Source organism: Phyllosticta capitalensis (genome assembly GCF_038381095.1).
Source record: "Phyllosticta capitalensis strain CBS 128856 chromosome Unknown BKA78scaffold_2, whole genome shotgun sequence".
NCBI lineage: Eukaryota > Fungi > Ascomycota > Dothideomycetes > Botryosphaeriales > Phyllostictaceae > Phyllosticta > Phyllosticta capitalensis.
This window is the reverse complement of record NW_027117440.1, coordinates 116,090-142,629: the sequence shown is the minus strand read 5'-3', so window position 1 is coordinate 142,629 and position 26,540 is coordinate 116,090. Positions and strand designations below refer to the sequence as shown.

The following is a 26,540-nucleotide window of genomic DNA, read 5'->3' as shown; positions in this document are numbered from 1 at the left end:
GTCCAACGATCCGGTCTATCTCCAGCTGCCAAAACAGACATGGGATGCCACGATGCCCATTGAAGAGCCAAGTCGGCTACTGCAATGTCTGTGAAACGATACCCACCGAATCAAGTAGTTACACTGGCGCATTTTGGGGGCTGCAAACAAGCTTTGGATAGTCGTTGGTGCCCGCGCAGTCCCGATCCGCAGTTGCCCAGCGCATTGGTCGCAGCACATTACCAACCCCCCGGCTGTTTCCTGAAAGCAAGTGAAATCGTACGAGACAACAAGTAGTCATGACGGCTGGCAAGAGCGGGCGTATGCGTTTGTTGTCGTGGTGATCTGCGTGCTGTTGCCCGCGCTTGCCCGCATCATGTCGTTTGCGATGCACGTTAAGACTGACTCAATCCCCGGCGGGGTTAGTTGTGCAGAACCTCATCGTCTTTACTGCACTACTTTCTCTTCACCCAGCTGTTGCAGCCAAACTACACGTCATTCGCTAAGTCCGATATCCGCAATCCTCAGGAGTGATCAAGCGCCCGCTACTCGGCAAAATGTCCACCAGAGGCGGAAGAGGCGGCGGGAACCCTCGCGGCCGTGGCCGAGGAGGCTCCGACCGAGGCATGTCCTCCGGCGGGGGACGCGGCGGATATGGAGGAAGAGGAGGTGGTGGTCCTGCTGGTCGAGGAGGAGGTGGTGGTGGACCAGCTCAGTTCTTCCAGGTCTACACGTAAGTGGTTTCGCTTCCTGGTGCCAATCAAGGACGCATAGGTAGAGGGAGTCTTCAAGAGCCTCGTGCCTCAAGGATAGAGAGTATTTGCTCTCTTCAAGAGTGACGACAGGAAGCATTCAAGCGCTTGCGCCGGGTTGGATTTCTTTTGTCGCCTACTGTGACGCGTCCACCAAGACGCGCTCTCATCTGACACGCATAGGGACCCGACCAACACCAACCCCAGGCCCGCCGAGCAAGTCACCAAGACTGAAGACGCGATCCAAAAGTCCGTCGCTGGCACCCAGAGCCTCTCAAAACTGTCTTTGAACGATGGAACTCCTCCTGTCCGACCAGGGTATGGCACCAGAGGTACTTCCGTCATCCTCTGGGCCAATTTCTTCGAGCTCATCACGAAGAAGGACGTGCCGGTCTATCGCTATGACATACTCGTCGCGCCCGAAGAAAAGGGCAAAAAGCATGAACAACTTGTCAAGCTCTTCCTGGCGGAGCTAAAGCTGGCGAGCACCGGAATTGTCACAGATTTCAAGGTGAGTGGCACTGAGCATTCGGCCAACGCCTCGTACTGACTACAGGCCAAGTCCACCCTCATCCTCCCGGAGAAGCTCGAAAGGGACGACATCACCCTCGACATCATGTATCGCGCTGAGGGTCAAGACGAGCCCCTTCCCAATGCCCGCCAGTACAAGGTCCGGGCCAAGTACATCCAAACTCATTCCTTTGCTGAGGTTGTGAACTTCGCGACTTCTTCCGACATGGGCACCCAGTTTCCCGACCAGGGTCCCAGCATCCAAGCTTTGAATATCTTCTTCAACCATCACGCCAAGTCCACAGACGGTCTCACTGCTGTTGGGAGGAAGGCATTTTCTATTGGATCTGGGGCTCAGAGACTTGATCTGGGCCGCGGGCTGTATGCCATGAGGGGATTCTATTCTAGCGTTCGCATGGCTACATGCCGCATACTGGTCAATGTCAACGTCAGCTACGCCGCATTTTTCCAGGACATTCCCTTGGAGAATTTGATGCAGAAACACGGCGTTGAAAACAAATATCGCCTGGAGAAATTCCTCAAGAAGCTCAAGATCAGAACAACCCATCTCCCGGAAAAGAGGAACAAGTCGGGCCAGATTGTTCCTCGTGTCAAGACAATTTCTGCCTTTGCCAACAAATTCGACGGTCGTCAATTGGCCCATCCTCCGAAGGTCAAGGCCCACGGTGCTGGACCAAAGGATGTCGAGTTCTGGATGGACAGCACTCCCCAAACGTCTCAAGGCTCCAAAAAGGGGGCCAAGGGAAAGGAGAATGAAAAGGCTGCCTCTGGAGGACGCTATATCAGCGTGTACGACTTCTTTGTTCAAAGTAAGCAACTATTCCCCCGCCTTGACTCGCATGGTCTAACATGAACATCAGCCTACAATCGGAGGATCAAGGATCCTTCGCTTCCAGTGGTCAACGTTGGCACGATTGACAATCCTTCCTACCTGCCGGCGGAAGTTGGCGTTGTCATGCCTGGACAAACATCCAAATCGAAGCTAGATCCGGATCAGACGCAGCGGATGATCACGGCGGCGGTTCGCCGACCATACGAAAATGCCGCCCTAATTGTCAACGAGGGCCACCAGACTGTTGGACTCACTCAAGAAGAAAATCCTCAATTGGTAAGAGCATCACCACTGGGAGTGATCGGATTCCGTATGCTAACACTACAAGCAGGCCCGGTTCGGAATCGAAGTTCTCAAAAAGTTGATCACCGTCCAAGGTCGAGTCTTGAAAGAACCCAAGATCATTTACAGGAAGGACCAGTCCGTTTTGCCGAGGACAGGATCTTGGAACATTACCGAAGTGAAACTCCACACCCCAGGCATTCCGGTGCAGAAATGGTCCTGGCTGCTCATCTCCAATTCTCGCAAGGACACCCCCACCGACACCGAAATGCCGGATTTGATGGCCAGGTTCCATAGAACCCTGGTGGCGAGCGGTGTCAATATTGCCCCACCAATCCGTGGTAATCGCTTGGTGATGCAGACGCCGGACAAGCCGGAATTGGACAACATGTTCGCGCGCGCGTCCACAGCACTGGATCTCCTGTTCATCGTCATTGCTTCCCCTGGAAAGCACCCAGTGTACAACCGCATCAAGACGCTTGGCGATGTCAAGTACGGTCTTCCCACTATATGCGCCGATGGAACCAAGTTCTCCAAATTAAACGGCCAGGACCAGTACTTCAGGAATGTCGCTCTCAAATTCAACCTCAAGCGCAGCGGCATCAACCACAAGGTCGACATCTCCGACCTCGATATGGACAAGACCATGATTGTCGGCATTGATGTCACGCACCCATCGCCGGACTCAAGATCAACAGCTCCAAGCATCGCCGCCATGGTCGCAAGTGTTGACAAACACTTGGGCCAATGGCCTGCAAAGCTGTCAATCCAGTCGTCCGCACGCCAAGAGATGGTGTCGTCTCTCGGTGAGATGCTCAAGACGCGTTTGCATCTCTGGAAAACGAAAGGCAATCACTCGGCTTTTCCTGAAAACATCATCGTATACCGCGACGGCGTGTCCGAGGGACAGTATCAAATGTGCACCAACCAGGAGATGCCTCAGCTGCGTGAGGCCTGCAAAGAACTCTATCCGGCGCCCGACACGAAGCGCGGTCTCCCGCGATTCACCTTCATCGTCGTGGGCAAAAGGCACCACACACGCTTCTACCCGACCTCCTCCCAAAACGCCGAAAAGAACGGCAACAACAAGCCCGGCACCGTCGTCGACCGCGGCGTCACCAACGCGCGCGAGTGGGACTTTTACCTGCAGGCGCACGCCGCGATCCAGGGCACGGCGCGCCCGGCGCACTACATCGTTTTGCTGGACGAGATATTCCGCGCCAAGTACAGCAAGGCGCCGTTGCCGCCCGACTGCAAGAACGTGAGCGACGTGCTCGAGAAGATGACGCAGCAGCTGTGCTATGTGTTTGCGCGCGCGACCAAGGCCGTGAGCTACTGTCCGCCGGCCTACTACGCGGACATTGCGTGCGAGCGCGCCAGATGCTATCTGAGCGACCTGTTTGAGAGTTCGTCGGCTGGATCGAACGTCGAGGGCCAGGGTGCGGGTGCCAGGGAGGACGACATCAAGGTCCATGACAAGTTGAAGGACACGATGTTCTACATGTGATGAAGGTGCTGCCTTTTGGGGCTTGTTTGGGGACAGTTGGGGGTGTTTTTGGGATGCAAGGTTTGGTTGAGTATTGATTTTTGCGACGGGCTTGTTTGGAAGAGAGAAACGTTGGAGTTGGTTGAGAAAGGAAAGTTTGGTTGATTAGAGTTAGTCAAGTATTTGTTTTAGCGACAACAATTCACTTTGGACATGGCTACCAGTCTTCCCAATTGATGTGCATTCGGATGGAGAAGCTTGTGGTTTGTGTGCCACGACGTCGTTTGGCTATCTGGCTTCAGACCGTCGAAAATTGTGAGTCTCCGGAGACAAGCTATCTCAAAACGGCATCTGCGGAACAGCGTCAAATCAAATACACCGTCTCCTTCTCTCTGAACTTCTTAAACAGCTCGCAGACAGGTTCCTCGGAAGCTGTGTAAATACCACACCCGGCTCGTTTAGCCGCCTCATTCAAGAACTGGCAGAGTTCGTCGGCGTCGAAGTTGGGATTTCCTAGCTTCTTGTGAATCTCTTCAAGATCTGACGACACTGCCTCGTCGAGCTCCCACGTAGTTCGTTGCGTGTCGCCCCAATCGAGGCAGCCCAAGAGGACATGCGCCAAAAGTATGGTGGAATCGTCTGATTCCTCGTCCTCCGAGCCATCCACTTCTGATCCATCTTCTGAGCGATCCTCGTCTGAGCCATCTTTTGAGTCCTCCTCCTTTGAGCCGTCCTCCCCTGAGCTATGCTTCTCTGGGCCATTCTCCTCTGAACCATCTTCTGAAGTATCCTTCTCTGAAACATCATTGGAATCGTCCGAAGAATCATCCTCCGTGTTGAGCGAATCTATGACGTCGTCAATCCTAAAAACGTCGAAGAATTTTTCCATGAAGGGTAGGTTGAAGATTGTATCGCTCAAAGGCCCCGGGAAACCAGAATCCTCGTCCGACTGCGGAAGTGGTTTTGAGAGGCTTCTCCCAAGCTTCATGAAGACCTCAATTGCAGCTTTCCGAGTGTCATCCTTCGAGGCGGAACGGTCCTGACATTCTTTGATCTTGTTTCTCAATCTTGTCAAAAGCGTCCTGGCCTGGAAAGTCTTCTTGAGATACTGTGATTTCGTGAATTGACTTTGCAGATAGTCGAGAACAGAGCTCGCGAAGCTATCGTGCTGAAATTTGGTCACGGTATGAGGCCTGTTCGCTGGCCTTTTACCTCGGAGAACATCTTCGCGGTGTTGAGCAACCGACTCCTCCAGAAACTCTGCACAGGCTTCACTGGAAAACTCGTCGTGGTGTTCTTTGGCTTGGATAGAGGTCTCACCCTCCTTGTCTGTTTTCTGTTCAGCCCCGGTGCTGTCGATTGTGGAAAATGTTGGTTCTGCCGCAGAAGTTTCTTGGGAGGAATTTGAGGAAGGGGATACTGCAGGAAGCGTTGCAAAGATGGCTTTCTCGTGGAAAAGCTCTACAAGCCTCGGTGTTAACCAGTCGAGGCCGAAGAGATAGCACAGACTTCGCTCTCGAGTCTCCAACATGTACTGGCTGATTGGAAAGGCGACTTCCGTGGTTTGGTGACGGTTTCTGCAAGAGACGTAATAGCCCCACTCAATGGCTGCGGCAAGAGCTCGACGATTGGCCTTATGATCTGAACGCTTATACTTGATCGGGTCGAAGCCATACACATCAAAGAGTTCCTTGCTCAGCGGAGCCTCCTCAGTCGTGGGTTCCAGTAGTTTGCGGCAGAATATGGATCCGTCGCGCTCAGAGCAATCGATGTTGAACCAAGCGAGGGCAAGACGGATAGAGTACTGTTGCTTCATTCCACCTCTGACAAGCTCAAAGCACCAGTCGTCTTCGATGTCGAAGAAGCGCATGATTGGCCTTTTGTCATAGCCACAACGCTTTCCATGAGTGAAGCCCGGTTTTGTCGGATCGAACATTAGGGGGTTTACGCTCAATGCCAGTGCGAACCACAGAAAGTCCCTTGCGTCCATAGCCAGAGCGGGATGTTTAGGTATTTCCATATCCATGCCGACAGTGAAACTCAGAGCCGGGCGCTTCAAAAAGAGTCCATGGCTGTACTGCAGTTCTCGGTGGATGCAGACTCCCAGTTTTGCGGCCACTGCCATCCACGGCCGAAACAAGAGATCCGGTTCGTCCAGACAGAATGGCTTTGGCACCAAGCTAAGTCCTTCACCTGTCCAACTCCATACAGCGGGCATCTTCTTGTTTTCTTCTCCCAAATTCCCAACAAAGTTGTCGGCATCAATGTCGCTAAACCTGTAGGTTTCTTGGACGCTTGGGAGCCATCTAAGTATGATATTGCTCCACGCCGAACAAAGCTTCGTCCACATGGGCTCGCACGCATGCAGATAGCGGAAGAAGACTCGATGCGACCACCTCTTGAAAAGCATGCCAGGAGTCAGCGTGCATTGGACACCAGACTTTTTATCAGGATCAGGCCAGAGTCCTGGGTGGACGCAGCTGATCGAGTCGACAACGACAGTTACTTCTCCGTTGGCGGCGTCGGCTGAGATAGTGTAAAAAGGTCGTAGCTACCAGGGGATGGACTTTGACAGTCTGAAGCGGATCCAGAACGCTTTGAAGAAGTTCCACAATATGGGCATGATACCCAAGACTGTCAGTGGTACACCGACATAGGTAATCTGTACGAGTTAGCGAGTGCGGCAAATAGAGGCCCAGGAACTTACGATATCCGGAGCGCTTGCCATTTTACAAATGCGGCCCAGTAACAGTTGTGAAATGAAGGGTTGATGGAAGTCTCAGAAGGGACAGGAGGACTCTCATGTTTTGAATCCTCAGATCTCGTCACTTTTTCCTTTTTTTGCCATATCATCTAGCACTTTTTTCAGTAGATCGCAAAAGCAATACATATCTCCGCAGTGCGTCCGTCGGTAATCGATATGACCCACTGTCCAACTCAGCATCAGAAGGATCGTCCCGTTTCGAGTCCGCTGTGTCCGGCATCGTCCAAGTGGCGGTCCGAGTTGTCCAATGCTCTATTCATATATGATGGAGAATGCAAAATCAACAAAAGGACCCTGAGAGGAAGAACTACGAGTAGTGGGAGACGCGATTCCATTTCGCTTGAACAGGATAGTAGCCTGTGACTGGTTTCGCTTGACGAGCGAGCAACGGAGCGCGCTCCGGAGTTTGCATCCACTCCACAGGCCCCACAAGCCTCCCCACTAAGCCCTGATCACTCCCTGAACAAGTCTTGATCGATTAAATAGCGTACATGAGATCCCCTCCAAATCTGACTGAGCGGACCAAGGAATGTCTCGTCCTCTGAAAGTGGGTGTTGTCTCACCTGAATCCATCCAAACTGCGCTTGTGATGCCAGAGATGCTGATTGAAGCTGCTAGCGGTCAGAATAAGGTGTTGATCAAAGGAACTGAAAGCCAGTGAATTGCATCTCCCTTTTTGCGCGGCCAAATGACCTTGAGCGGTCAATACAAGTACACCATTCTATCGGTCTCTTCATTCAGAAGCTCCGATACCATCTCTTTATCGCTGGGTGCTGTGTAGATTCCTCTTTCAGCATGCTCCAGAGCTTTTTTCAGTGTCTTTTTGAACGCATCCTTTTTGTCAAAATCGTTCTGCAGTTGGCCTAGCAATGTCTTGAACTCCAAATCCAACTCCCAGGTCTGCCTTGGAAGGTCTCCCCAATCATTCAAAGCCAGCACAATGTGCGCAAGGAGGGTCATTCCGATTGATTCGCTCATATTCTCGACTTCATCGCTGACATTCTCAAAGGAATGCATCAGGTTGATCTTCTCTGGCGTATAATTGTCCGAAAAGGGATCAAAACATGAAAGCAGCTTCGAAACCTTGTCCTGTAATTCTGGAATCCCAACAATATTTTCTTGTGTTTCTTTCGTAGCAGGACTTGGACGGCCTTCAAAGCCTTCAAGCAGCGTGCTGGAAGTTCGAACAAGCCACCCGACATCCACATGGATTGAAATATCTCTCGACAAAGGGTCGGTTGATGTGACCTCGAGTTTTGCGCTTATATCCTGCAAGATGTGCCAGAATCTTTCTGATTCCTCTACGTAGGCCGAGTCATTGATAGCCAGTCGAAGACTATCGAAGACTTGCGCAGGGGCCTTTGATTCGTCCGTATCTTCCATGATAGACCCATCAACGTTGTACCCCAGTAGGGAGAAGACCATCTTTTTCAAGCAGCTACGTCTCTCCAATGCTTTCAATACGCACAGGCTGCGCTCTCGTACCTCCAACAGCTGCTGGCTAACCGGAACGAAGCGTCGGAACTTTGGCATCCCTAACGGGACGTGGTGGCCTTCGAGACGGTCCATCAACTCATGTCGACGGAAATTTGCGAGGTCAAAAGCCCCGTGGTCGGAATCATGCAGTTGCCTCTTTATCATCCGAGCAAGGAAAGACCATTCGCGCTTTTGGTAGTCCAAAAAAACGCGATGATCATAAAATCGCCAACTCAAAGCTGCAGCAAACGGATCTCGACAGTCTTTGGGATCAGAACCGTGCCTCAGTGGGTTGTGAAAGTTGTCACTTGATAGCGTTGTCATCGTGTCATGACCCATTGCTAGGCATTTCAGCTCATCTTTGCGTTCAATGCCCATTATATTGAACCAGGAAAGCGCCCGATGGACTGAGTATTCGTTCTCTTCGTTCAGTTGGAAGCCGAGGAGCAAATCATCGCCGTCTCTGGATCCGCGAAGCACCTTTAAATTTGAGTTATATCTCAATAGCTCAAATTTCTCTTGCTCCGGCTTCAGGGTTTTTGGGTCGATGCCAATGGCCAAAGCAAAAAGAACAAAGTCCTGCCAACCCATAGCCAACGGAGCATGCTTCTCAATGGACATGTCGATATTGACAGTAGATCTGGTGTCGATACGCTTTTCCATGTCCGAATAATGAATTTGAAGTCCACAATTCAGCACGATCATCATCCACGGTCTGTAGAGATATTTGGACCGGTCCATTTTGAACGGAGACAACTGCCAAAAGAGGACACCTCTTCTGCTGGATCTCAGGACATTTGCCTCTAGTATCCCCCTGAGTCCTGTTGTATCCCCCTGAGTCCTGTTTTCTATCGCCCTGAGTCCTCTTTCGACAGCGGAGAGGCTACTCATCCGATTGATCAGAGCCGAGGGTATTGGAAGCGAAGAATAGCGTGCAACCAGCTGGAAAACAATGGTCGTTTGAGACCATTTCCAAGGCATGAAGATGAGCCAGATCTTGCAGTGGAGAATTGACGCATGGAAGGCTTTGTGGCTCCATCTCTTGAAACGCATGCTCATGGAAAGAGGCCACTTCTCATCACTATTTTCTTCCCAGAGGTTGGTATGGACACAAAGGAGCGACGGGACGTAGACCATGACGTTTCCATTGGCTGGATCGGCGGAAATGCTATAAAACGGTCTAATCTCCCACGGAATGGACTTGGACAGGCGATAGCGGATGATGAAAGATTTGGCAATATTCCAGAGAATAGGGAGCATGCCAAGTACCGTAATAGGCACCCCGATGTAGGTAATCTATCTGGATTAGCCGATGCGCCTCACTCTCGCGCTCAAGAGGTGTAGCTACTCACGAGATCCGGTGCACTGGGCATTTCGAAGATGTAGCGGGAGAACGATGAGCGGCGGAAATGCAACGACGATACAAGCGGGGATCCGTTTGGTTGACGTAAAAAGACGAGAGAGGATCGCAAGAATAGGCAAAGTAGCAGTCCAGTCCGGCATGAATGACGACCTGGAAAAGGGTGGATAGTTGACGAGGCTTCGGTTTCCTAGGCGCTGACGACTTGACTATATAGCGCTTGCTGGCAACGCAAAAGAAATACGCCCCGCCACGACTAAAGATGCGGGCTTTCCAATGCAGCCTCTCGAAGATCGTCTCGCAGCTCGTCGGGAGAGCCCGTATGCAGAATGCATTTACACGAAAAAAAATGCATACACACGAAAAAAATGCATCCGAAAAAGAACTGAGTAGGTACCACAAGTGCTCCCATTGGCCAAGTCGAGGCCGCTCGTTTCCTTCTGGTGAGCCCCCGCAGCTGTTGTACCTCTTCAGGCGATCATGCAGCTGCAACCCCATCAAAACCGACTGCGAAAGGCAAGAGCTCTTACCAGAAAAAACAAAATGGAAGCGCCACGTCATCGTGGGCGATGTAGTGACTGTCAATTACAAGGCTTCCAAGTGCGCCGGATGACGACAGAAAACTTCTCTTCATGTAGCCTCTTGATCTTTCCCCAAAAAAGCAGAGTTCCAAAAGGGCTGCAAGACGTTTAATACCTGAAAGTGAGAACAGCACAACCGACTATGCGATAGTCTTCCGAGTTGAAAGACGGAAAAATCTTCTGGACCACGGCCAGTGCCGCAATGCTTTAGAGAGGAAGTGAGAAAGGAAAAAAGGAAATATCCCCGACCAGACCGACTAACCTAATCAGCCTGTACATAAACACATCAACAGACTCACCTCTTCCCCTTATTCTTCCCACCACCAACGCCCTTACCCACTTGCGAAACCGGCGCCGCATGCCGCTTATCCCTAACATACCTAAACAGCTGCGTCTTTGACGCGAACGCCTCGCCACAGACGATCTAAGGAAAGGATGCACAAGCAGTCGTAGGAAGACCGATTTATGTTCCCATCTACAGCATCTTGGTCTGCACGCCTGTTTCACTGACTAGGTGTGCGACGGAGCGTGCTCCGAAGTTTGTATCCACTCCAAAGGCCCCACAAGCATCCACACTAACCAAAGATCCGTGCTTGAAGCGCGGATATGTATTGATGCATTGGCTTGATCCGGCAATCAATGCAGATATACAACCACTTCCGACTTCCCACTGTCAAAAGAGCTTTGTAATATGTCAAAGTCAGGGGCAGCATAAACGCCCTCTTTGGCTATTTTTGAAGCTTCAAGCAGCGCTTGTGCAAGCCCATCGCCGTGGCTCCAGAGTTCGTGCTCTACTTTCTCCATGGCTTGCGAGAATGATGGGCGCCATGTCCATTGAGTCGTCGGAAAAGTCTCCCAATCCTGAATGGCGACGAGAATGTGCTTGTGGAACAGAATATTGGAGGGTCTGTTTCCAAGATTGGGTTTCTCCTCCGCGTCCTTGTCTGGGGGTTCCTCTCTCGGCCTGTTTGACTCTTCGGCGTCTTCCACGATGTAGACTTCAGGACTGTCGCTCTGTTCAGAATTTCTTCCTGTAGACCCATTTTCCGATCCACTCGCACCTTGAACATCGTGGGGAGTAGGCTGTGTCTCAGTTCCGCCCATCTCTTCAATATCTCTGGGTTTAGGCCCTTGTCCAGTCCCGCTCGTTTCTCTGGCGTCTCCGTCAATAGAGTCGCCTTCATGCGTGCTGGTCACTTCGATACTTCCAGGTACAGAAACCATTTCAGGCTGACTTGCTTCTTCGAATGTGGCTTTTCCGGACTCTTTGCTTGGTGCGCGCATGCTTTCATCATCTTTTCTGGCCACAAAATCCTTCCCCCTGTGCGGACCAAACATTTCTAGAAGGCATTTGAACTCGAAGCACGTCCGTTGGATATGCCTGGTGATATCGAGCTCGCCCGAATGGTCGGAATAACTTCCCGCATCTAGTGTTCTGAGCTCCATTATACCATCTTTGAAGAAGCTTTCCGTCTCTCCAAACTTGCCGGATCTGACGCGGCGTTCCAGATATTCCAACGTATAGCTGAGTCCAATGGAGTTCCTGACATACTCAGAGCGTCTGAAAAGCGCTCTCAGTCGGCTGAGAAATGCACCTGTGGACTCTATTGGCGAAAGTGGCGTTGTTGCAAGTGAATCGTCTTCGAAAGATTCTTCAAACAATGAAAACAGTATTCCCTCCAAGAGATCTCCGTCGTCGAGCCGTTTGAGGTAGCACAAGCTTTTTTCTCTGATCTCTAGGAGTCGCTGGCTAACATGGAAATCGCGAAGTGAATTGCTCTGTTCTTGGTGAAGATCTGGCTCAGAGTCTTGTCCGTGCTGGGCACTCTCTTCTGTCGACCTTTGACGGGTTTTGAGGTAAGAAGTCCAGGTGAGGGCGGCGTCCAGGGGGTCATCAAAGTCAGGGGCTTTGGGATTGAAAGAATCAAAAATATCGGGACGCAGTAGGTTTACTCTGGGGTCACCAAGCCTACGGAGAGAGACTGTTCCAAACGTGTTGCGGAAGCACATAACTTCAAACCAAGCTAAGGCTCGTTGGATCGAATATGCGTAATTACGCCCGGGAATCAGCTCAGCATGCCGGTTGACGCCGTCGTTATAGACTAACATCGCTTCCCTAGATGTGTAGACATCACTGAGAGCGACCTTTTCAATAGTTTGGATTGGTGGGAATTCCAGAACGTTGACACCGAGAGCGAGTGCAAACAAAACAAAGTCTGACCAGCGCATGGCCATTGGAGTTGATCTCTCCAAGTCGAAAGTTTGGTCAACTCTCAGGCGTATAGACAGTTTGTTTTGCGCTTTTGGGTGATCTTTGGGATCGTGGCTCATTGTGAATCCGCAGTGAATTGCTGCGTCCATCCATGAACGGCGGAGTTTATCGAGAGGCTCAATTTTGAATCTTTTTGGCCTCAACAGATGCTCCATCAGGTATGGCCCAGGATTGCCTGAAAAGGAGTCTTGCATGCCAATGGCCTTCTCCTCCGCGGTCGGATCAATATTTGTAGAGTTGTTGTTGGGAAAACCAGATCCTTGGAGAAGCCCGTTGCAAACGGCTTTCAGATTTTTGCCAGTTTCCAACCACCATTTTTGCAAGCTTTGGCGGTTGGAAAGTGGTGCTTTCTCAATTTTCATGGCCTCCAAAAGTCCAGGGCGGGTACAGACAGGTGTTTTGACGATGACAAGAACCGTGCCAGAAGATGGATCAGGATAAAGCGAGTAAAATGACCTGAGTTCCTTGGGAACTGACAGATAGAGGTGGCAGAAGATCCATAGTGCTTTACCCAGTATGAAAATTTGGACCAGGCCTGTGAGCGTCAAAGGCACACCAATATATGCGATCTTGGTAGTTGTTAGTGACTCGCCGCAGCTCGGTCGTGTGGAGACCACTCACAAGATCAGGGCCGCTAAGCATCATGTCCAGAAGTCAATTAAGAGCTGGAAATCCGGGGAAGCAGTCTAGATGACAAGGCTTGAGAGAACAGCTTATCTCATATAGCCATTCAGGCTGGCTGCCGTCAGATCAGGCTGTGGATTATCTTCTCCCGTATCTTCGGCGGCTGAAGTTAGAATTGAGTAGCTTAGTGATCAACTTGCAGCTGCAGTGTGACTACGCCCATCCCGAACACTCAGCGCCAGCGGTCTTCACCAAATTGTTGCTTTGTCCACCAAAGCCGACATCTTGATATAGATGCCACAAGGCTGGCCGTCAACACGATAGCGGATTGAGTCTGAATGTGAGCGAAGCTGGATGAAGCGCAAACAAGTTGGAAGGCCAAACATCGTGCCACCGATGAAAAGTTTCCGGTTTGAGCCTGGTGATCCGAGTTAAAGTAGGGGGATTCGTAGACTGAGTCAACTTATACTGCCGCAGGTCCGCAGTGTACATTCAGCCTTGCGAAGCTGCTGGCGTCTGCAGATATGCATTGTCAGCAGATTGGCGTCGCATACTGCAGGTGCAGTGCAGTGGGGTCGCCTGACCTGAACGTGCACTTACCTGCCGAACTAGCCTTTCAACACTGAGGATGGGAGTGTGAAATTGCCATGCAACAAAGAGATTTAGGTGCTTACGAGTTTTTGGTTTTCGAGAGTCCACTAAGCGACAGTTTTCTCCCCTTTTGCATATTAGTAGAAGCCTAGCAGTCAGAAAGCTAATCGATTGTTGCAAACTCATGAGACAAGGTCTGAGTGTATGACGACTTGAAACTGAGCCTAGGCTGACTTTCTTTCATAGCCCACTGTGCCTCCAGATCTACTGAAGTAGACCGAAAACCCTCCTTGTCTTCTGACGGAGAGGTGTTGAATTTCTAAGCTGCACCTGTGATTTAAGAGCCGCTAACAGAAGTTGCTGATGGTCAGACCAAGATATAAATCCAAAGTAACTTAACGCAAGAAATGCGTCGCCTTTGCCACTTTCAATCGACTTTAAGCAGTCAATATAAGTACACTGTTTTGTCTCCTCCATCCGAAAGCAGCCGATGTAGCGCCCATCTGTCACTGGGTGCAGTGTAGATGCCCATCTTAGCATGTTCCAATGCTTGTTCCAACGTGGTTGAGAAAGCTGGCGAGTACGCCAAATGCTCTTGCAACTGGTCTAACAGTGACATGAACAATGAACCCACCTCCCATCTTTGATGCAAACGATGCTTCCAAGGACTCGCAGCCAAAAGAAAATGTGCGAGAAGTGTCATTTCGGTCGACTCGCTGAAGTCCCCGGCATCGTCACGTATGATTCCCTGGTCACGTATAACTTTCCAAGATACGGTCAGTTCAACCTTGTCCCTTACAGGCGTCTTTGAGAAGGGATCGAACATCGAGCGAAGCTTTGAGAATTTTCCACGCGGCTGGAGATCGCGAAGAAGGCGATTAAACGAACGAGGTTTGATTGCGAAATTTCCGAATTGTATCAGTGGATCGTTACAGAAAGCGCGAAGGTCCTTTATATCGTCCTGAATGGAAGGATTCTCTGATGGGGCATTTACATTTCGGCATTTATTTTCGAGGACGCGCAATCGCTTGTAGACGGTGAAAGAGTTCTCAAAATAGGTCGACTCGTAAGTGGAAACGTACAAGAATCGGATGAGTTGGGATACGGGATTGTCGTCAGATCGGAGTAGGTGCCATGTGGGATCGCCGTCCCTAAAATCTCCAATCGTATCTCGGTCATCCGGTCCATGTAATAACGACTGAGCCATCTTTTTCAAAGCCTGAAAGCCACCAAACGCCCTCAGGAAGCATATGCTTCGTTCTCGCATCTCTAACATCGGTTGACTAACGGGAAGGATGCACCGGTCGTGTTGCTCCCAAACGCGACTTTCATAGAAGAGCCAGCTTAGAGCTGCAGCAACCGGATCTTTACAGTCTTGTGGATCAGAGCCCCAGTTGTGAGGATCGACGAAGATCTCTTTAATCGGTCGGAACAAATACATGTTGCCCAGTGCCCGGCACTCCGAATTCCCGTCGGACTTAATCTCCATTACGTTCAGCCAGCCAAGCACTCGATGGGCCGAGTAGTCGTTCCAAGAATCTTGCTGAAAGTAGAAACGCCAGGGCTCCACGGCTTTAGACCCGCGAATCACGATTGTGAAAGTGTCATGCTCATCCGAGTAAAATTTTGAAAGCTCGAACTCTTTCTGTGTCGACCCCAGACTGATTGGATCGACACCGAGGGCCAAAGCGAGAATAACAAATGAGTGCCAGCTAATTCTCAGTGGCACATTTTTCTCCATGGCCATGTCGAAGTTGACAGTAAATCTGATGCCGTCGCCAATGTCATACCGACGAATGCCAAGTCCACAGTTGATCGCAACCATCATCCATGGGCAATAGGGATATTTTGGTGTAACCATCTTAAAGACATGGGAAGGTTTCGGCACTGCAGAAGGGATATCCTCTTGAGGGCGCAAATCAACAATTTCGAAGGGGTCCTCTGGTCCCATTTGGTTCTTCTGTGACCAGTCTCGCACCGTGGACCTGGAGATGAGTCTTTGGAATGCCTTATGGATCCATCTTCGGAAACGTATACTTTTCGAAAGGGGCGACTCCTTTTCTACATCTTCGAAGCCCAAGTTCAAATTGACGCATTGCAATTGTGGGACGTAAACCATCACATTTCCATTGGCTGGATCGGCAGAGAGGTTGAAAAATTGCCTCAGCTCCCATGGTAGAAAGCTGGAAAGCCTGTAGCGGATGACGAATGCTTTGACAATGTTCCAGAGAATAGGAAGAATGCCGAGGACTGTTAATGGCACTCCGACGTAGGTAATCTTTTCTCCAGTCAGTTCGATCTAACGCAGCCATATCGTGGACTTACAATATCAGCTGCAGTCGGCATATTTGTAGAACGTCGCAAGGCTGAGTGTCAACGTGAGAGTGACAGTAGTTTGAAGGCGAGTGAAGGCGTATGAGGGCGGCAGCGGAAGATCGCCGAGGGCACGCAAGCCGGAGAGCCGACGATTCTGCCACCGACCCAAAGTCGAGGCTGAGGGTGCGATGGGCCGGGTCGAACTAGGAGGAGCGGCGGATCAACCTCATTTATGCCGCGATAAATCCGCGGCGGCTATTATCCTTGTCCAGTCCATTGGCTGTCTTCGGTCCCGCATGTTCTGCAGCCTTTGGGGGCCGCCCCCAATTCCTGTCCCTTTCGATTGAGTCCGATTGTAGCGGATCGCTTGGCAATGATATCGATTGGGATACTTGCGAGTTGCGGCCTCTAGAGCATTGCATTGCGTAGGTGTTGCTCGACCGGACAGCGCAGCCAAATCCACTGCCTCTCTGACCTGATGTGCTGAAATACACTTTGCCTCGGGGCTTTTTTGGTCAACACCAACCGTCTCTTTTTCTACAAATCTTGACATCTAGTAGTCCGTAGTAAGAAATGAAAGTAAAACAACGGATCCGTTTTCTGAACGCCGACGCTATGCAGGTTTTTGCGAGCCTCCGAGTGCTCCTGGGGAGAACGAATGCTAAGAAAAGAGAAAAGAAATGTACCAGACACACCGACCCAATCAGCCTGTACACTCATCAACAGACTCACCTCTTCCCCTTTTTCTTCCCACCACCACCACCAGCCCCCTTAGCCACCTGCGAAACCGGCGCCGCATGTTCCTCATCTCTTACGTGCCTAAACAGCTGCGTCTTTGACGAGAAGGCCTCGCCACAAACAGCGCACTTATGCTTGAGCTCGTCGGCCTCGGCTTCCGCCAGCTTTGCGGCCTTTTTCGCACGCTTCTGCGCCGCCTTACCCATTTTGGGTTGCTGCTGTTTGGTGGATGCAGGCTTGCTGTCCTCGTCGTCCCCGTCAACGTCGAGTTCGACGTCGGGATCTTGGCTTTGCGGCTGGGGGTTGCTTGGGGCGCTGGTGCCGGCGAGACGCGATTCCAGTTTGGAGCGCGGGACGTAGTCGGAGTTGGAGGAGGATTGGTCGGAGTCTGATGCGTCGTCGAGGGGTTGTGGGGGAGAGGTTTGCGGGGGATATTTCTTTGGAGGCGAGTCCACGTCTTCTGAGACGTCCCCTTCCGAATCCAAGAGGTCGTCTTCCAAAGTGGTGTTTTTGATGCCCTCAGCGGCCTCGTCAACAACGTCGTCGACCAACGGGTCCTCTGCCCAATCCTCCTCTGCGTCTTCAGGGGTAGCGATACCGCTGCTCGGAACCTCGTCGTCGAGGTTGAGATTCTTGTTCTCCTTGCGCATCTTCTTTTGCAGGGCAAAGACGGCCTTTTGATGCTTCTTGCTCTTCTCGTGCGCCTGCCACTGCTTCTCGCTCTTGAAAGTCTTGTTGCAGGCCACGCACTCGAAATGCTCCTCCTCGACCTCTTCTTCCTCCTCCTCATCAACCTCCTCCGGCTCCCGCACCTTGGTCCACTCGGGCACCTCCTCGTTCATCTTGGCTTCGTGAGCAGCCCTTGCGCGCGCCGCTTGGGCCGCGCGCATGTCCCGCAGCATCTGCTGCCGCTCCGTCTCCGTCTGCGTGTTTGGAAGGTAGCGTGGGTCGCGTTTGCGCACAAACGCAACTAGCTGCCGGACCGCGTCGTTGAACTCGCGGATGCCCTCCTCGCGAAAGTGCGCATTTTCCTTCTCCAAGAACCTTCTCGTCCGGCGGTCCGGCGCGTCCGAGTAGCGGTACTTGTCCATCCAGGCAAACGACTTTTTGGTCGAAAAGGCGCCCCAGACAGCGTAAAAGTTCTTGACCCCATCCTCGTACTGATCGTCCGCACTCCCAAACCCGGGGTAGTCGACCACATCTAAGCCATCCCAGCTCGCCGCCACGCGCTCCTCTTTCGCCAGGGTGTCGAAGACGCCGCGCAGGTATCCAAAGAAGCCGGTGGGCTCGTCCGAGTACTCGACGCGGCTGTTGAACTTCTTCATCATGCGCGCTATGTCGTCGGCCGTCGTGACCTTGACATCGTGCTCAAAGTGCTCGTCGGCCGGGTCCGCGCCGCGCAGAATGGCCGACTCGTGCGAGTCGTACCATGCGCGCTCTTGCGGGTCCGACAGCACTTGATATGCGGATTGGATTTCGGCGAAGAGCTCCGTCGCCCATTCTTCGCGGCCGTAGTTGCGGTCCGGGTGCAGCTCGAGCGCTTTGCGGCGGTAGGCTCTGCGGATGCTGGAGGGCTCGTCGCGTTAGTCAGGAGACTCTGGAGCCATGTGTGTCGTGTGCGTACTCCTCATCTGTTGCTTGTCGTTCTATGCCGAGTAGCTCGTAGTAGCTTGTCTTGACGGCGGCGTCGGTCGTCTGCGACGCGCCGCCATTCGCGGAGCTCTGGCCTGCGCCCATGACGGAAGCCTTTTTTCGACAGACAGGCGGAAATCCAGTGGCCTGCAAAAGGCACGTCGGGTACAAACGCGAATTTGTAGACGAACGGGAAAGAGTAGCGCGACAAGGATGGAGGTCGACAGCTCTGACTACCAAAATTGAGTCATGAGGCGAAGCCACAATCCGTCATGGTGAGTCGGCCAATCGTCATCGCACGCAGCCAAGCCAAAGCACTCCGAAGGCGCGCCTGGTCGACTGCATTTTTGCATCTTGCGCTCTGCCTCGCTTCTCCTCTCCTCTCCTCTTCATTCACCATGTGAACAGCCGTTGCGCGGGTCCAGCCCAGCCTCATGCGCGGTACGCCCGGCCAGCATCATCAGAGTCAACACCCAACACCACCACAACCACCAGCGCCACCTCGGACGCCTCTGCTTCGATGAAGTTTGCTCACGCCTTTCGCGAGCGCCTGCAAAATGATGGCTACCCCGCCGAATGGGTTGACGCTGCAATATCCTACCGGCAGTTAAAAAAGTGCATCAAAAAGGTCGAGCGTGAGCTCGAGCGGCTGGGACTCGACGTCGAGACTCTGGGCCAGGCGCTGCGCAGCGCAGAGAAAGAGAGGGACGAGAGGCACGCCGAATACCTCTTGCTGGACCCGGACGCGGATGCGTCGCGCGCCCCCGTGGTTTTCGAGCCCAAGTTGCTCATTGCCGTCGACGAGGCCACCGGAGCGCCGCTGGATGCGCGCCTCTCGCCGACCACCCGCGACTACCTGCAGCAGCTTGCGCTGAGCAAACCGGCCGGGCCTCGAGTCGCGCAGCTCAGATGTTTGGACTCGTCGAGCGACCAGGACTCATCCGGGGGCGCATCTCCCCCTCCCGACAGCAGCAGCAGCGCCCCCTGTCGTCCACTCTTCCGCCCCTTCCGCATGGTCGAGCTTCCCCTCACCTCCGACTCTGAATTTTTCGGCATCCTGCAAACGGAACTCTCCGGACTGGCCGCGCTGCAGTCGCGAGAAACGGCGCGCCTCAGCGCCCAAGTGACGGCCCTCGGCGCCATCGTGTCCAAAGCGACAGAACCCACCGCGTCCAAGGCGGACCTGGCCGCATGGCGGCGCGTCTTCGAGCTGTACGTCGACTCGCAAATCTTCTTCTCGACGGCAACGGGCGAGCAGCAGCGCGACGCGGCGACGGCGCAGGGGCTGCTCAGCCGGTTTTCGGACGAGCTGGGCCGGCAGGGGGTGGCCAGGGGGTTCAAGCGCAAGGAGAGCGCGGCGGCGTTTGAGCGCTTCGTCCGGCTCAATGTCGAGATGCTGTTGAGTCTGCACTTTCAGGAGATCAACGACTTGGCCATGACCAAGATCCTCAAGAGTGTGTGACCCTGTTCCCCCCTTTTATCATCCATTCGTACATATATCGCAAGCTAACACCGACCTGTAGAATTCGACAAACACACAGCCCTCAACATCAAATCCACCTTCCCGGCCACGCTCTCTCGCGCCCCACTCTCCCCCCACCCCGTCTCCACCGCCAAAGCCATCTGCCAGCAACTCTCGACCTCGCTCCTCCCGCTCATCCCCTCGCTCGACGACTACCTCTGCCCAGTCTGCTTCAGCATCTCCTGGCGGCCCATCCGGCTGCGCTGCAACCACATCTTCTGCATCCGGTGCCTGGTAGTCCTGCAGCGGGCGGCGCAGGACCACTGTCCGCTCTGCCGCGGCAACGTCGTCATGGAGGCCGACAGCGCCAATTTGGATCCGGCTTTGGCGCGCTTTTTGCAGAGGTACTTCCCCGATGAGGTTAGGGCGAAGCAGCGCGAGAATGAGGTCGCGGTTGGTGTGGATCGGTATGGCGAGTCGTTTAGGGAGACGCGGTGTGTGGTTATGTGAAGGCGGATGAGTGGGGAGGGAGGAGAAAGGGGAATTGGGAGGGAGGGTTGGTGGAGGGGTTGGTGATGGTAGTGGTGGTGGTGGTGGTAGAGAAGCGATTCCGAGCGATGATACCCCTGAGTACTTATCACCAACATAGCGATGGTCAATCAGTCACTGGCGTTCCCTTTGCACCCTTTTAAATTGCTTATTTCAATCATTCAATTGCTCGCTTTTATACAGCTGTAGGAGACGGCTACCTAACTCTATGCATCAGTATAGCCCAGACTCCCGAATGAAGACAGGACATCTTTCATAACCACGCTCTAGCAACCTACCGACGACGCTTCAAGGACTTTGTGACAAGCAATGCATCGATCCAAGACACCACCCATCCACGCCTTCCTGCTCCTGACTGCTCCATGCCTATCCACCCAAACAATAAGAACGCCTGGAGAAGCGCCGCGCCGTGTCCCACCGTTCCGAACAATATGATCAATCAAGACCCCTAACCAAACAAGTGACAATCTCTCCGTTCTTCCTGTACTCTGTGCAGCCACATCTGTCTGTCTGTACAAAATCCACAATCCAATAGATGCCATTACAACACCAACACCAAAATTCTTACTCCTCCTCTCTACTGTCTAACACCCCACCTACCCACCTCCTTCATAGCCTCGGTGCCGCCCTCGGCCAGCTCCTCCTGGCCCAACACGCCGGCAACGCAGCGCCAGCCATCGCGGCCACCGCCCCACTTGAGGACCTCATCGCGGTAGCGGGCGCCAGCCTCGCGATCGACGCTGCGGTCGCCGGCGGCAAACACGTCGCGCCACACCTTGCCGGCGATGGCGCGGTCAAACAGGTAGCTATAATACGTGGCGCCGTAGCCAAACAGGTGGCCAAAGAAGCCCTGCCACGCGGTACCGGCGGGCTCGGGGATGGCGCTGTGCGCGTTGTAGATGGCGTGGTACGTCGCCGTGCTGTCGAAGCTGTGCTCCAGCGGCAGCGCCGAGTGGTACGCCTGGTCGAGCATGGCGAGGAGGATTTGGGCCTCGATCTCGGCGCCCGCCATACGGCGGTCGATGTCGATGCGCTCCTGCACGAGTTGGTACGGCAGCGGCGAGTCCGTCTCGTAGTGCCGCGCGAAGAGCGAGAGCACTTGCGGCGCCGCTGCAAAGTGCTCCATTAGCACCGACGGCAGCTCCGCAAAGTCGGTCGCGCAGCGCGTGCCCGCGACGTTTTGCAGCGTCGTGCGCCCGCAGATGGAGTGGATGGCGTGGCCCATTTCGTGGAAGAGCGTCTGCACCTCGCGGAAGGAAAGCAGTGTCGGGCGTGCCGACAGCGGCGATTGGCCAACAGTGTCAAAGTCGCAGATGAGCGCGATGGTGGGTAGCTGGTAGACGGACTGGCCGGTGGAGTCGGCCGGGTTGGGCGAAGAGGCCATGCCGTCCGTGGCGGCCTCGATGGGCGACGAAAAGGGGTGTGTGGTGCTGGATGCTTCCGCAATCTCGTCGCCCGAGATGAGCCGGCTGCAGCGCAGCGTAAAGTGGGCCGGATTGGGGTTCTTTCCTGGGCGTGAGAAGAGGTCGCAGTAGACGACGGCAATGTGGCCGTCGTTCTCGTCAATCACGTCCAGCCTACGGACGTCGGGGTTCCAAGTCTCGCCAGGCAAGGTTTCGTGTGGGACCAGACGGATGCCGTAGAGGCGAGAAAAGAGACGAGACAGGCCCTGCATTACAGTCCCAAGGGAAAAGTAGGACGAGAGAAAGTCGGGAGAGCGGATGCGGGTGCGGAGCGAAGTAAGAAGCTTGGTTGTGTAGTAGTCCCTATCCCATGCAGTGAGTCGGCCAGGAAAGTTGACCTTGTGCGCATCCGACTTTTTCAACTCGAGAAGCTCCACAAGCTCCTGGTTGACTTGGATGTGGTTGTCCTCGACCAGCGCTTGAAGGAATTGGTCCACAGCCTCTGGAGTGCGCGCCATTTTGTCAGTAAGAGCCATTTGCGCCCAATTATCATAGCCAGACAGGTTTGCCAGCTCCGCTCTCTTCTTTAGCAGTGTCTCCAGCCTGTTAATGTTGGATCTAGACGCGGTGCGATTCGCCATGTAAATCTCCCTCCTGACATCAGGATCCTCTACAGTCCGCAGGGCCATCAACGCAGGCGAGCCTACCGTAGGCAGGGTAACTTTGCCAAACCTAGTCAAGTTCCTCGCCAACATGGGATCCATGCCCTTCATCTGGCTGCTATCGAACCGCAAGTAGGGCGTCTCCGGGGCCATCTTGTCCACAAAGTCGGTGCCTGTGTTTGCAATGTCATTCGACAGCGTCACGAATCTCTGGCGGTCCTCGTCAGGCAGGTCAATGGCCGACTTGGAAAAGTCCTTCATCAAAATCGTCGCCACCATTTGCTCCTCGGCGGTCCACGAGTCCCAGACCTCTGGCGTGGCGGCGGCAACTTTGAGTTGGTCGTTGAGCGCCGTCGTCGTGTTGAGCCGGTTCATGTACTCAAACATGATGGCGTAGGCCTGGGACGCGGCCATTTGTATCCTGCCATCCGGATGCGTCGAGCGGACAAAGTCGGTGAGGTCGATCACGCGACACAAGAGATCGCTCAGCCTGTCCAAGTCGCGAGCAATGGTCTTGTACTCGGACACAGTTTTGGCGCGCAAAACCTTGTCGACAATCTTGATGCACTTTTGCAGCGTGACCTCGGCAAACTGGTGGAAGCCCTCGGGTTTGGTCAGGTAGCGGTTTTGGAACAGGCCTGCCGACTTGCCGGCAGCCTGATGTCGAGTGCGGTCCGAGAATTCGCGCCAGAACTTGGGTGAGTCGAAGATTTGGCGCAGGACGCGGTCATCGTGCGTGGTGGCGGGCGCTGCATGCGAGGCAGGACTCGAGTGGCTGCTCGCCGCGGCAGCAGTGGTCGACTTGAGCCGCCACTGTTGCGCTGCCCGCTGCTGCTGCTGGAGGCGCAGACATCTGGAGCAGGTCCACGTCTGTCTGGCGGAGCGCCTCAGCATTTCGGAGAGGAGGGGGTTGGTGAGGGAGTGGAGGTCGTGGTGTTGGTGGTTTGACGAATGACGGCAGAAGAGCTTGGCGGCGGCCCGGGTTGCCCTGCCCGGCCGGGGGACGCAACCAACATCAATCTTTCAACACCTTGACGTTTGCCGACGTCGACACTCCCATTGACCCCTCATTGTCCTCCGCAATGGCATTCAGACCGCTCCTCCGGCAGGTGAGAGCCTCTCCACACCCACCTCTGCATTCGGCTCCCTGCTCACCCATGTCCAGCGCGCCGTTGTGCCGGCGACGTCCGCAATTCTTGCGGCCGGTCTCGCCCTCTCCTCCGCCCGCTACGTGCACGCCGAAGCGCCGGAAAACTCGTTGGAAGCGGTGCGTATGCCTCTGAGCCGTGGGGGAAAGAAAGGAAATGAGCTCTAAACCGGCGTCCACCAGCATCTCCGCAAGCCCATCTACGACGACTTCGCCGCGGCGCCGCCCAAGGATGACAGCAAGCCCGTCGAGCAGCAGCCCATCAAGACGTTGCCCGCCGCCTCGAAGCCCTATGCTCCCACGCCCACCGACCGCCTGACCGAACAAGTGGCCCGCGGGCGCCTGTTTCTGCACGGCTACGCCGCCGCGGCCGAGGACAAGGTCAACAGCGGGCTGACGGAGGCGCTGCGGCTCGAAAACAGCTTCACGAGCACCGTCGCGTCGCTGGCGCCGCCCAAGGAGTCGGGCGAGCGCGTCATGCCCGGCGCCCTGTACGTGCTGGTGTCGGCCATGGCCGGCAGCATCGTGACGCGCAACCGCAACATTGTGCTGCGCGCGTCGGTGCCCCTCGCCGTCGGCGTCGCCGCCAGCTACGCCCTGCTGCCCATCACTACCAGGAACGTCGGCAACCTCATCTGGACCTACGAGGAGCGCTACCCTGCCATCGCTGAGAACCACATTCGCGTCAAGGAGCGCGTCACCAGGTTCGTCGAGACGGGCGTTGCGCACAGCAAGATGAGCGCCGCCATGCTCGAGGACAAGATTGGCAGCGCCAGGCAGACAGTCGAGGACTGGGTCAAGAAGGGCAAATGAGCTGGCTGGGCGGTTGTAAAGAAAAGCATCATTGCAATAGATGTCTGGCGAATTTAGCGTCTGGCGTAGAGGGGGCTGACGGTGCTTGCCAAGCACTCCTGGTCCACATGTGTACAACAGCGAGTTCGTAAATATTTCATCCAAAATTTTTCAAAAGATGCTATGCTCCATGACCTTCTCCCTTTGACGGTGTGGCTCTTCCACGTTTGGATACCCAACAGGTTCAGGATCACGCGACAAGGTATGTCAAAATACGAACACTATACGTCGAACTCCGCCATGTCCATACCATTACAATTTATCCAAAACAAAAAAGCGCTCGTCTCGTCATTAAAAGTCCCCTCACTTCCTCTTGCTCTCTTTCTCCCAGGCACCTAGTCTACTCCCCCGGAAACCCCGCCCTCAAATTATCATACTTGGAATCGGGATAAAACAGGCAATTCAAGCGATGCTCAAACTTGCCCTGATTGTAGCCGCCCAGCGTCGTCGAGACGAGGCCAATCAAACTGTCATCACCAGGCTTGTCCGCCGAGCTCTCCCACCACATGGCACCGCCCAAGCGCGGGCCAGAGGGGCAAGCGGGATCATCGGCCTTGCGCAGGCCAGCGATGTAATTGATCTTGTCCATGGCGGCCTGCTTGTTGTCGTAGGAGACGACGAGCTGGCGCGCGGGGTCGTGGCAGTAGCTCGCGGCGGCGTCGTGGTCGTAGTGCTCCGCGGCGCCGGGCAGCGGGAGGGCCTTGTAGTCGAAGACGCCGTTCTCCCAGGAGCCCTCGCCGCAGGGGGTGGACGGGCAGCCCAGGCCCTGCGTGTTGGCAAAGGCGCGCCCGTACAGCGGCATGCCGTAGACCAGCTTCTCGGGGGGGCAGCCGTGCTCGGCGTACCAGCGCACGGCCTGGTCGCCGTTGAAGGGCGTGCAGTTGGGGTTGCCGTGGCACGGGTACAGATTCGCCTGGTGGCCGGCGACGGGGTCCCAGCTGCCGGCAAAGTCGTACGCCATCAGGTTGATGAAGTCGAGGTAGCGGTCCATGTCGGCCAGGTGGAGCTTCTCGTAGTTTTGCGGCCCGCACGGCGCCGCGATGGTCAGGAGGAAGTGCGGCCGCTCGAAGACCTGCCCCGGCTGCGCCCGCTCCTGCTGGCACCGGTGCACATGGTCGGCGTACCTGTCCAGCTCCTCGCGCGTCTCCTTGAGCAGCAGCACCAGGTCACGTGCCTGGTCGTCGTTCTGGGGATACTCCCAATCGACGTCAAGGCCATCGAGACCCAGATCCTTGAGCAGCTGAACGGCGGATTGGGCAAAGCGCTGGCGGCCGGCGGGAGTGCTGGCGGGCGCGGCGAAGTTGGGAGAGTAGGTCCAGCCGCCAATGGAGAGCAGGACCTTGAAGTTGCGGTGGCGCTTCTTGTGCAGGAAGAGCTGCTTGACGCAGCCGTAGACATTGTTGCCGACGTCGTTCCAAGAGTCGGTTGGGTAATGTTTCTCAACGTCGGACCACGAGTCCGTCATGTACCTGCATCGTCCGGCTGTCAGATTGCTGTGGTTGTGGGGCACGACGGCTGCGGGAGAGGGGCATGCTTACACCTCGCCCGAATCTGGTCGGACATTGGCAAAGGCGTACAAGGCATGGGTTAGCTTGTCCGCGGGGAGCTCTTGTGGTTGATGATTGCGGCCGTAGATTGCCTATCAAATGTTAGAACGTTGAGAGCACGGCATATGTATGCGGAGGAGGTGCCGTACCCAGTTGACAAAGTACGCCACAGTTCGGTATCCAGGTCCGCCACCCATGTTGTTCGTTTGAGATGGTGTTGGTCGAAACAATTGCTGAAAATGCCGTGGCAATGGGAGGTTGACAGAAGCTAGATATACAGAGAGGAGGAGGACAGCGGCGGATACAACGAGGAGACGTCGTTGAGCTGATGGCGGTGACATGGTCTGGAGTTAAAGCTGTTTGTGGCGCAGTCAAAGTTGAAACAGGGAAGTGGAGGTGCCTGCGCCACTTTAGCGGATCCTAGTTGAGGAGCTCGAGCTGACTACTGCTCATAGAGCAGGCTGCAGAGTGAGCAGCCATACCGGTGTCGCCGTGAGTTGCAAGGCGGACAATGGCACAAATCTCGAGAATATATATAGATTCAGCAATATCATTCGTGCAGAAGCGCCCAATCGAGCAACCAAACCTCAATCAGCCACCCATCCATATTCCATTGCAAAACAGACCTCGACGCGTATTGCGCCACGTCTTTACATCATCCCAGATGGTGCTCCAAACGCCGCATGCCATGCCCGAAAAAAT

The 26,540-nt window shown here is 54.3% G+C and overlaps 11 protein-coding genes across 11 annotated transcripts; 3 read left to right on the top strand and 8 right to left on the bottom strand.

The window, feature by feature from the left end:
* Positions 1-132: 132 nt before the first annotated feature.
* On the top strand, positions 133-4,058 carry BKA78DRAFT_364257 (ribonuclease H-like domain-containing protein). The gene is made up of 5 exons (XM_066892515.1): positions 133-712; positions 915-1,242; positions 1,294-2,071; positions 2,123-2,370; positions 2,426-4,058. Exons 1-5 carry the CDS (start codon positions 537-539, stop codon positions 3,881-3,883), a joined length of 2,988 nt encoding a protein of 995 aa, XP_066747260.1. The 5' UTR covers positions 133-536; the 3' UTR covers positions 3,884-4,058.
* A 168-nt stretch (positions 4,059-4,226) lies between these two features.
* Positions 4,227-6,590, bottom strand: BKA78DRAFT_349467 (uncharacterized protein; the record flags this gene model as incomplete). The annotated part of the gene is made up of 3 exons (XM_066890813.1): positions 4,227-6,388; positions 6,491-6,524; positions 6,570-6,590. 3 exons carry the CDS (start codon positions 6,588-6,590, stop codon positions 4,227-4,229), a joined length of 2,217 nt encoding a protein of 738 aa, XP_066747259.1.
* A 589-nt stretch (positions 6,591-7,179) lies between these two features.
* Positions 7,180-8,009, bottom strand: BKA78DRAFT_376754 (uncharacterized protein; the record flags this gene model as incomplete). Its single annotated transcript, XM_066892839.1, has 1 exon — positions 7,180-8,009. The coding sequence occupies one exon, from the start codon at positions 8,007-8,009 to the stop codon at positions 7,329-7,331; it is 681 nt and encodes a 226-aa protein (XP_066747258.1). The 3' UTR covers positions 7,180-7,328.
* Positions 8,010-9,225: 1,216 nt separating this feature from the next.
* On the bottom strand, positions 9,226-9,613 carry BKA78DRAFT_304559 (uncharacterized protein). The gene is made up of 2 exons (XM_066887633.1): positions 9,455-9,613; positions 9,226-9,398 (listed from the first exon to the last, which is right to left on the bottom strand). Exons 1-2 carry the CDS (start codon positions 9,603-9,605, stop codon positions 9,283-9,285), a joined length of 267 nt encoding a protein of 88 aa, XP_066747257.1. The 5' UTR covers positions 9,606-9,613; the 3' UTR covers positions 9,226-9,282.
* A 661-nt stretch (positions 9,614-10,274) lies between these two features.
* BKA78DRAFT_340631 (uncharacterized protein) lies at positions 10,275-13,399 on the bottom strand. The gene is made up of 2 exons (XM_066890328.1): positions 12,937-13,399; positions 10,275-12,884 (listed from the first exon to the last, which is right to left on the bottom strand). The coding sequence occupies exons 1-2, from the start codon at positions 12,958-12,960 to the stop codon at positions 10,680-10,682; spliced, it is 2,229 nt and encodes a 742-aa protein (XP_066747256.1). The 5' UTR covers positions 12,961-13,399; the 3' UTR covers positions 10,275-10,679.
* A 446-nt stretch (positions 13,400-13,845) lies between these two features.
* Positions 13,846-15,974, bottom strand: BKA78DRAFT_68575 (uncharacterized protein). Its single transcript, XM_066893578.1, has 2 exons — positions 15,856-15,974; positions 13,846-15,808 (listed from the first exon to the last, which is right to left on the bottom strand). The coding sequence occupies exons 1-2, from the start codon at positions 15,874-15,876 to the stop codon at positions 13,976-13,978; spliced, it is 1,854 nt and encodes a 617-aa protein (XP_066747255.1). The 5' UTR covers positions 15,877-15,974; the 3' UTR covers positions 13,846-13,975.
* Positions 15,975-16,574: 600 nt separating this feature from the next.
* Positions 16,575-18,321, bottom strand: BKA78DRAFT_245738 (uncharacterized protein; the record flags this gene model as incomplete). The annotated part of the gene is made up of 3 exons (XM_066884149.1): positions 16,575-16,802; positions 16,848-18,150; positions 18,209-18,321. 3 exons carry the CDS (start codon positions 18,319-18,321, stop codon positions 16,575-16,577), a joined length of 1,644 nt encoding a protein of 547 aa, XP_066747254.1.
* Positions 18,322-18,520: 199 nt separating this feature from the next.
* On the top strand, positions 18,521-20,232 carry BKA78DRAFT_304553 (SPX domain-containing protein). Its single transcript, XM_066887632.1, has 2 exons — positions 18,521-19,670; positions 19,740-20,232. The coding sequence occupies exons 1-2, from the start codon at positions 18,737-18,739 to the stop codon at positions 20,186-20,188; spliced, it is 1,383 nt and encodes a 460-aa protein (XP_066747253.1). The 5' UTR covers positions 18,521-18,736; the 3' UTR covers positions 20,189-20,232.
* A 572-nt stretch (positions 20,233-20,804) lies between these two features.
* Positions 20,805-23,186, bottom strand: BKA78DRAFT_329665 (mitochondrial intermediate peptidase; the record flags this gene model as incomplete). Its single annotated transcript, XM_066889686.1, has 1 exon — positions 20,805-23,186. The coding sequence occupies one exon, from the start codon at positions 23,184-23,186 to the stop codon at positions 20,805-20,807; it is 2,382 nt and encodes a 793-aa protein (XP_066747252.1).
* Positions 23,187-23,232: 46 nt separating this feature from the next.
* BKA78DRAFT_304549 (mitochondrial protein) lies at positions 23,233-24,406 on the top strand. Its single transcript, XM_066887631.1, has 3 exons — positions 23,233-23,401; positions 23,458-23,559; positions 23,623-24,406. Exons 1-3 carry the CDS (start codon positions 23,375-23,377, stop codon positions 24,250-24,252), a joined length of 759 nt encoding a protein of 252 aa, XP_066747251.1. The 5' UTR covers positions 23,233-23,374; the 3' UTR covers positions 24,253-24,406.
* A 225-nt stretch (positions 24,407-24,631) lies between these two features.
* BKA78DRAFT_349460 (chitinase-like protein) lies at positions 24,632-26,035 on the bottom strand (the record flags this gene model as incomplete). Its single annotated transcript, XM_066890812.1, has 3 exons — positions 24,632-25,760; positions 25,830-25,930; positions 25,988-26,035. 3 exons carry the CDS (start codon positions 26,033-26,035, stop codon positions 24,632-24,634), a joined length of 1,278 nt encoding a protein of 425 aa, XP_066747250.1.
* Positions 26,036-26,540: the final 505 nt, after the last annotated feature.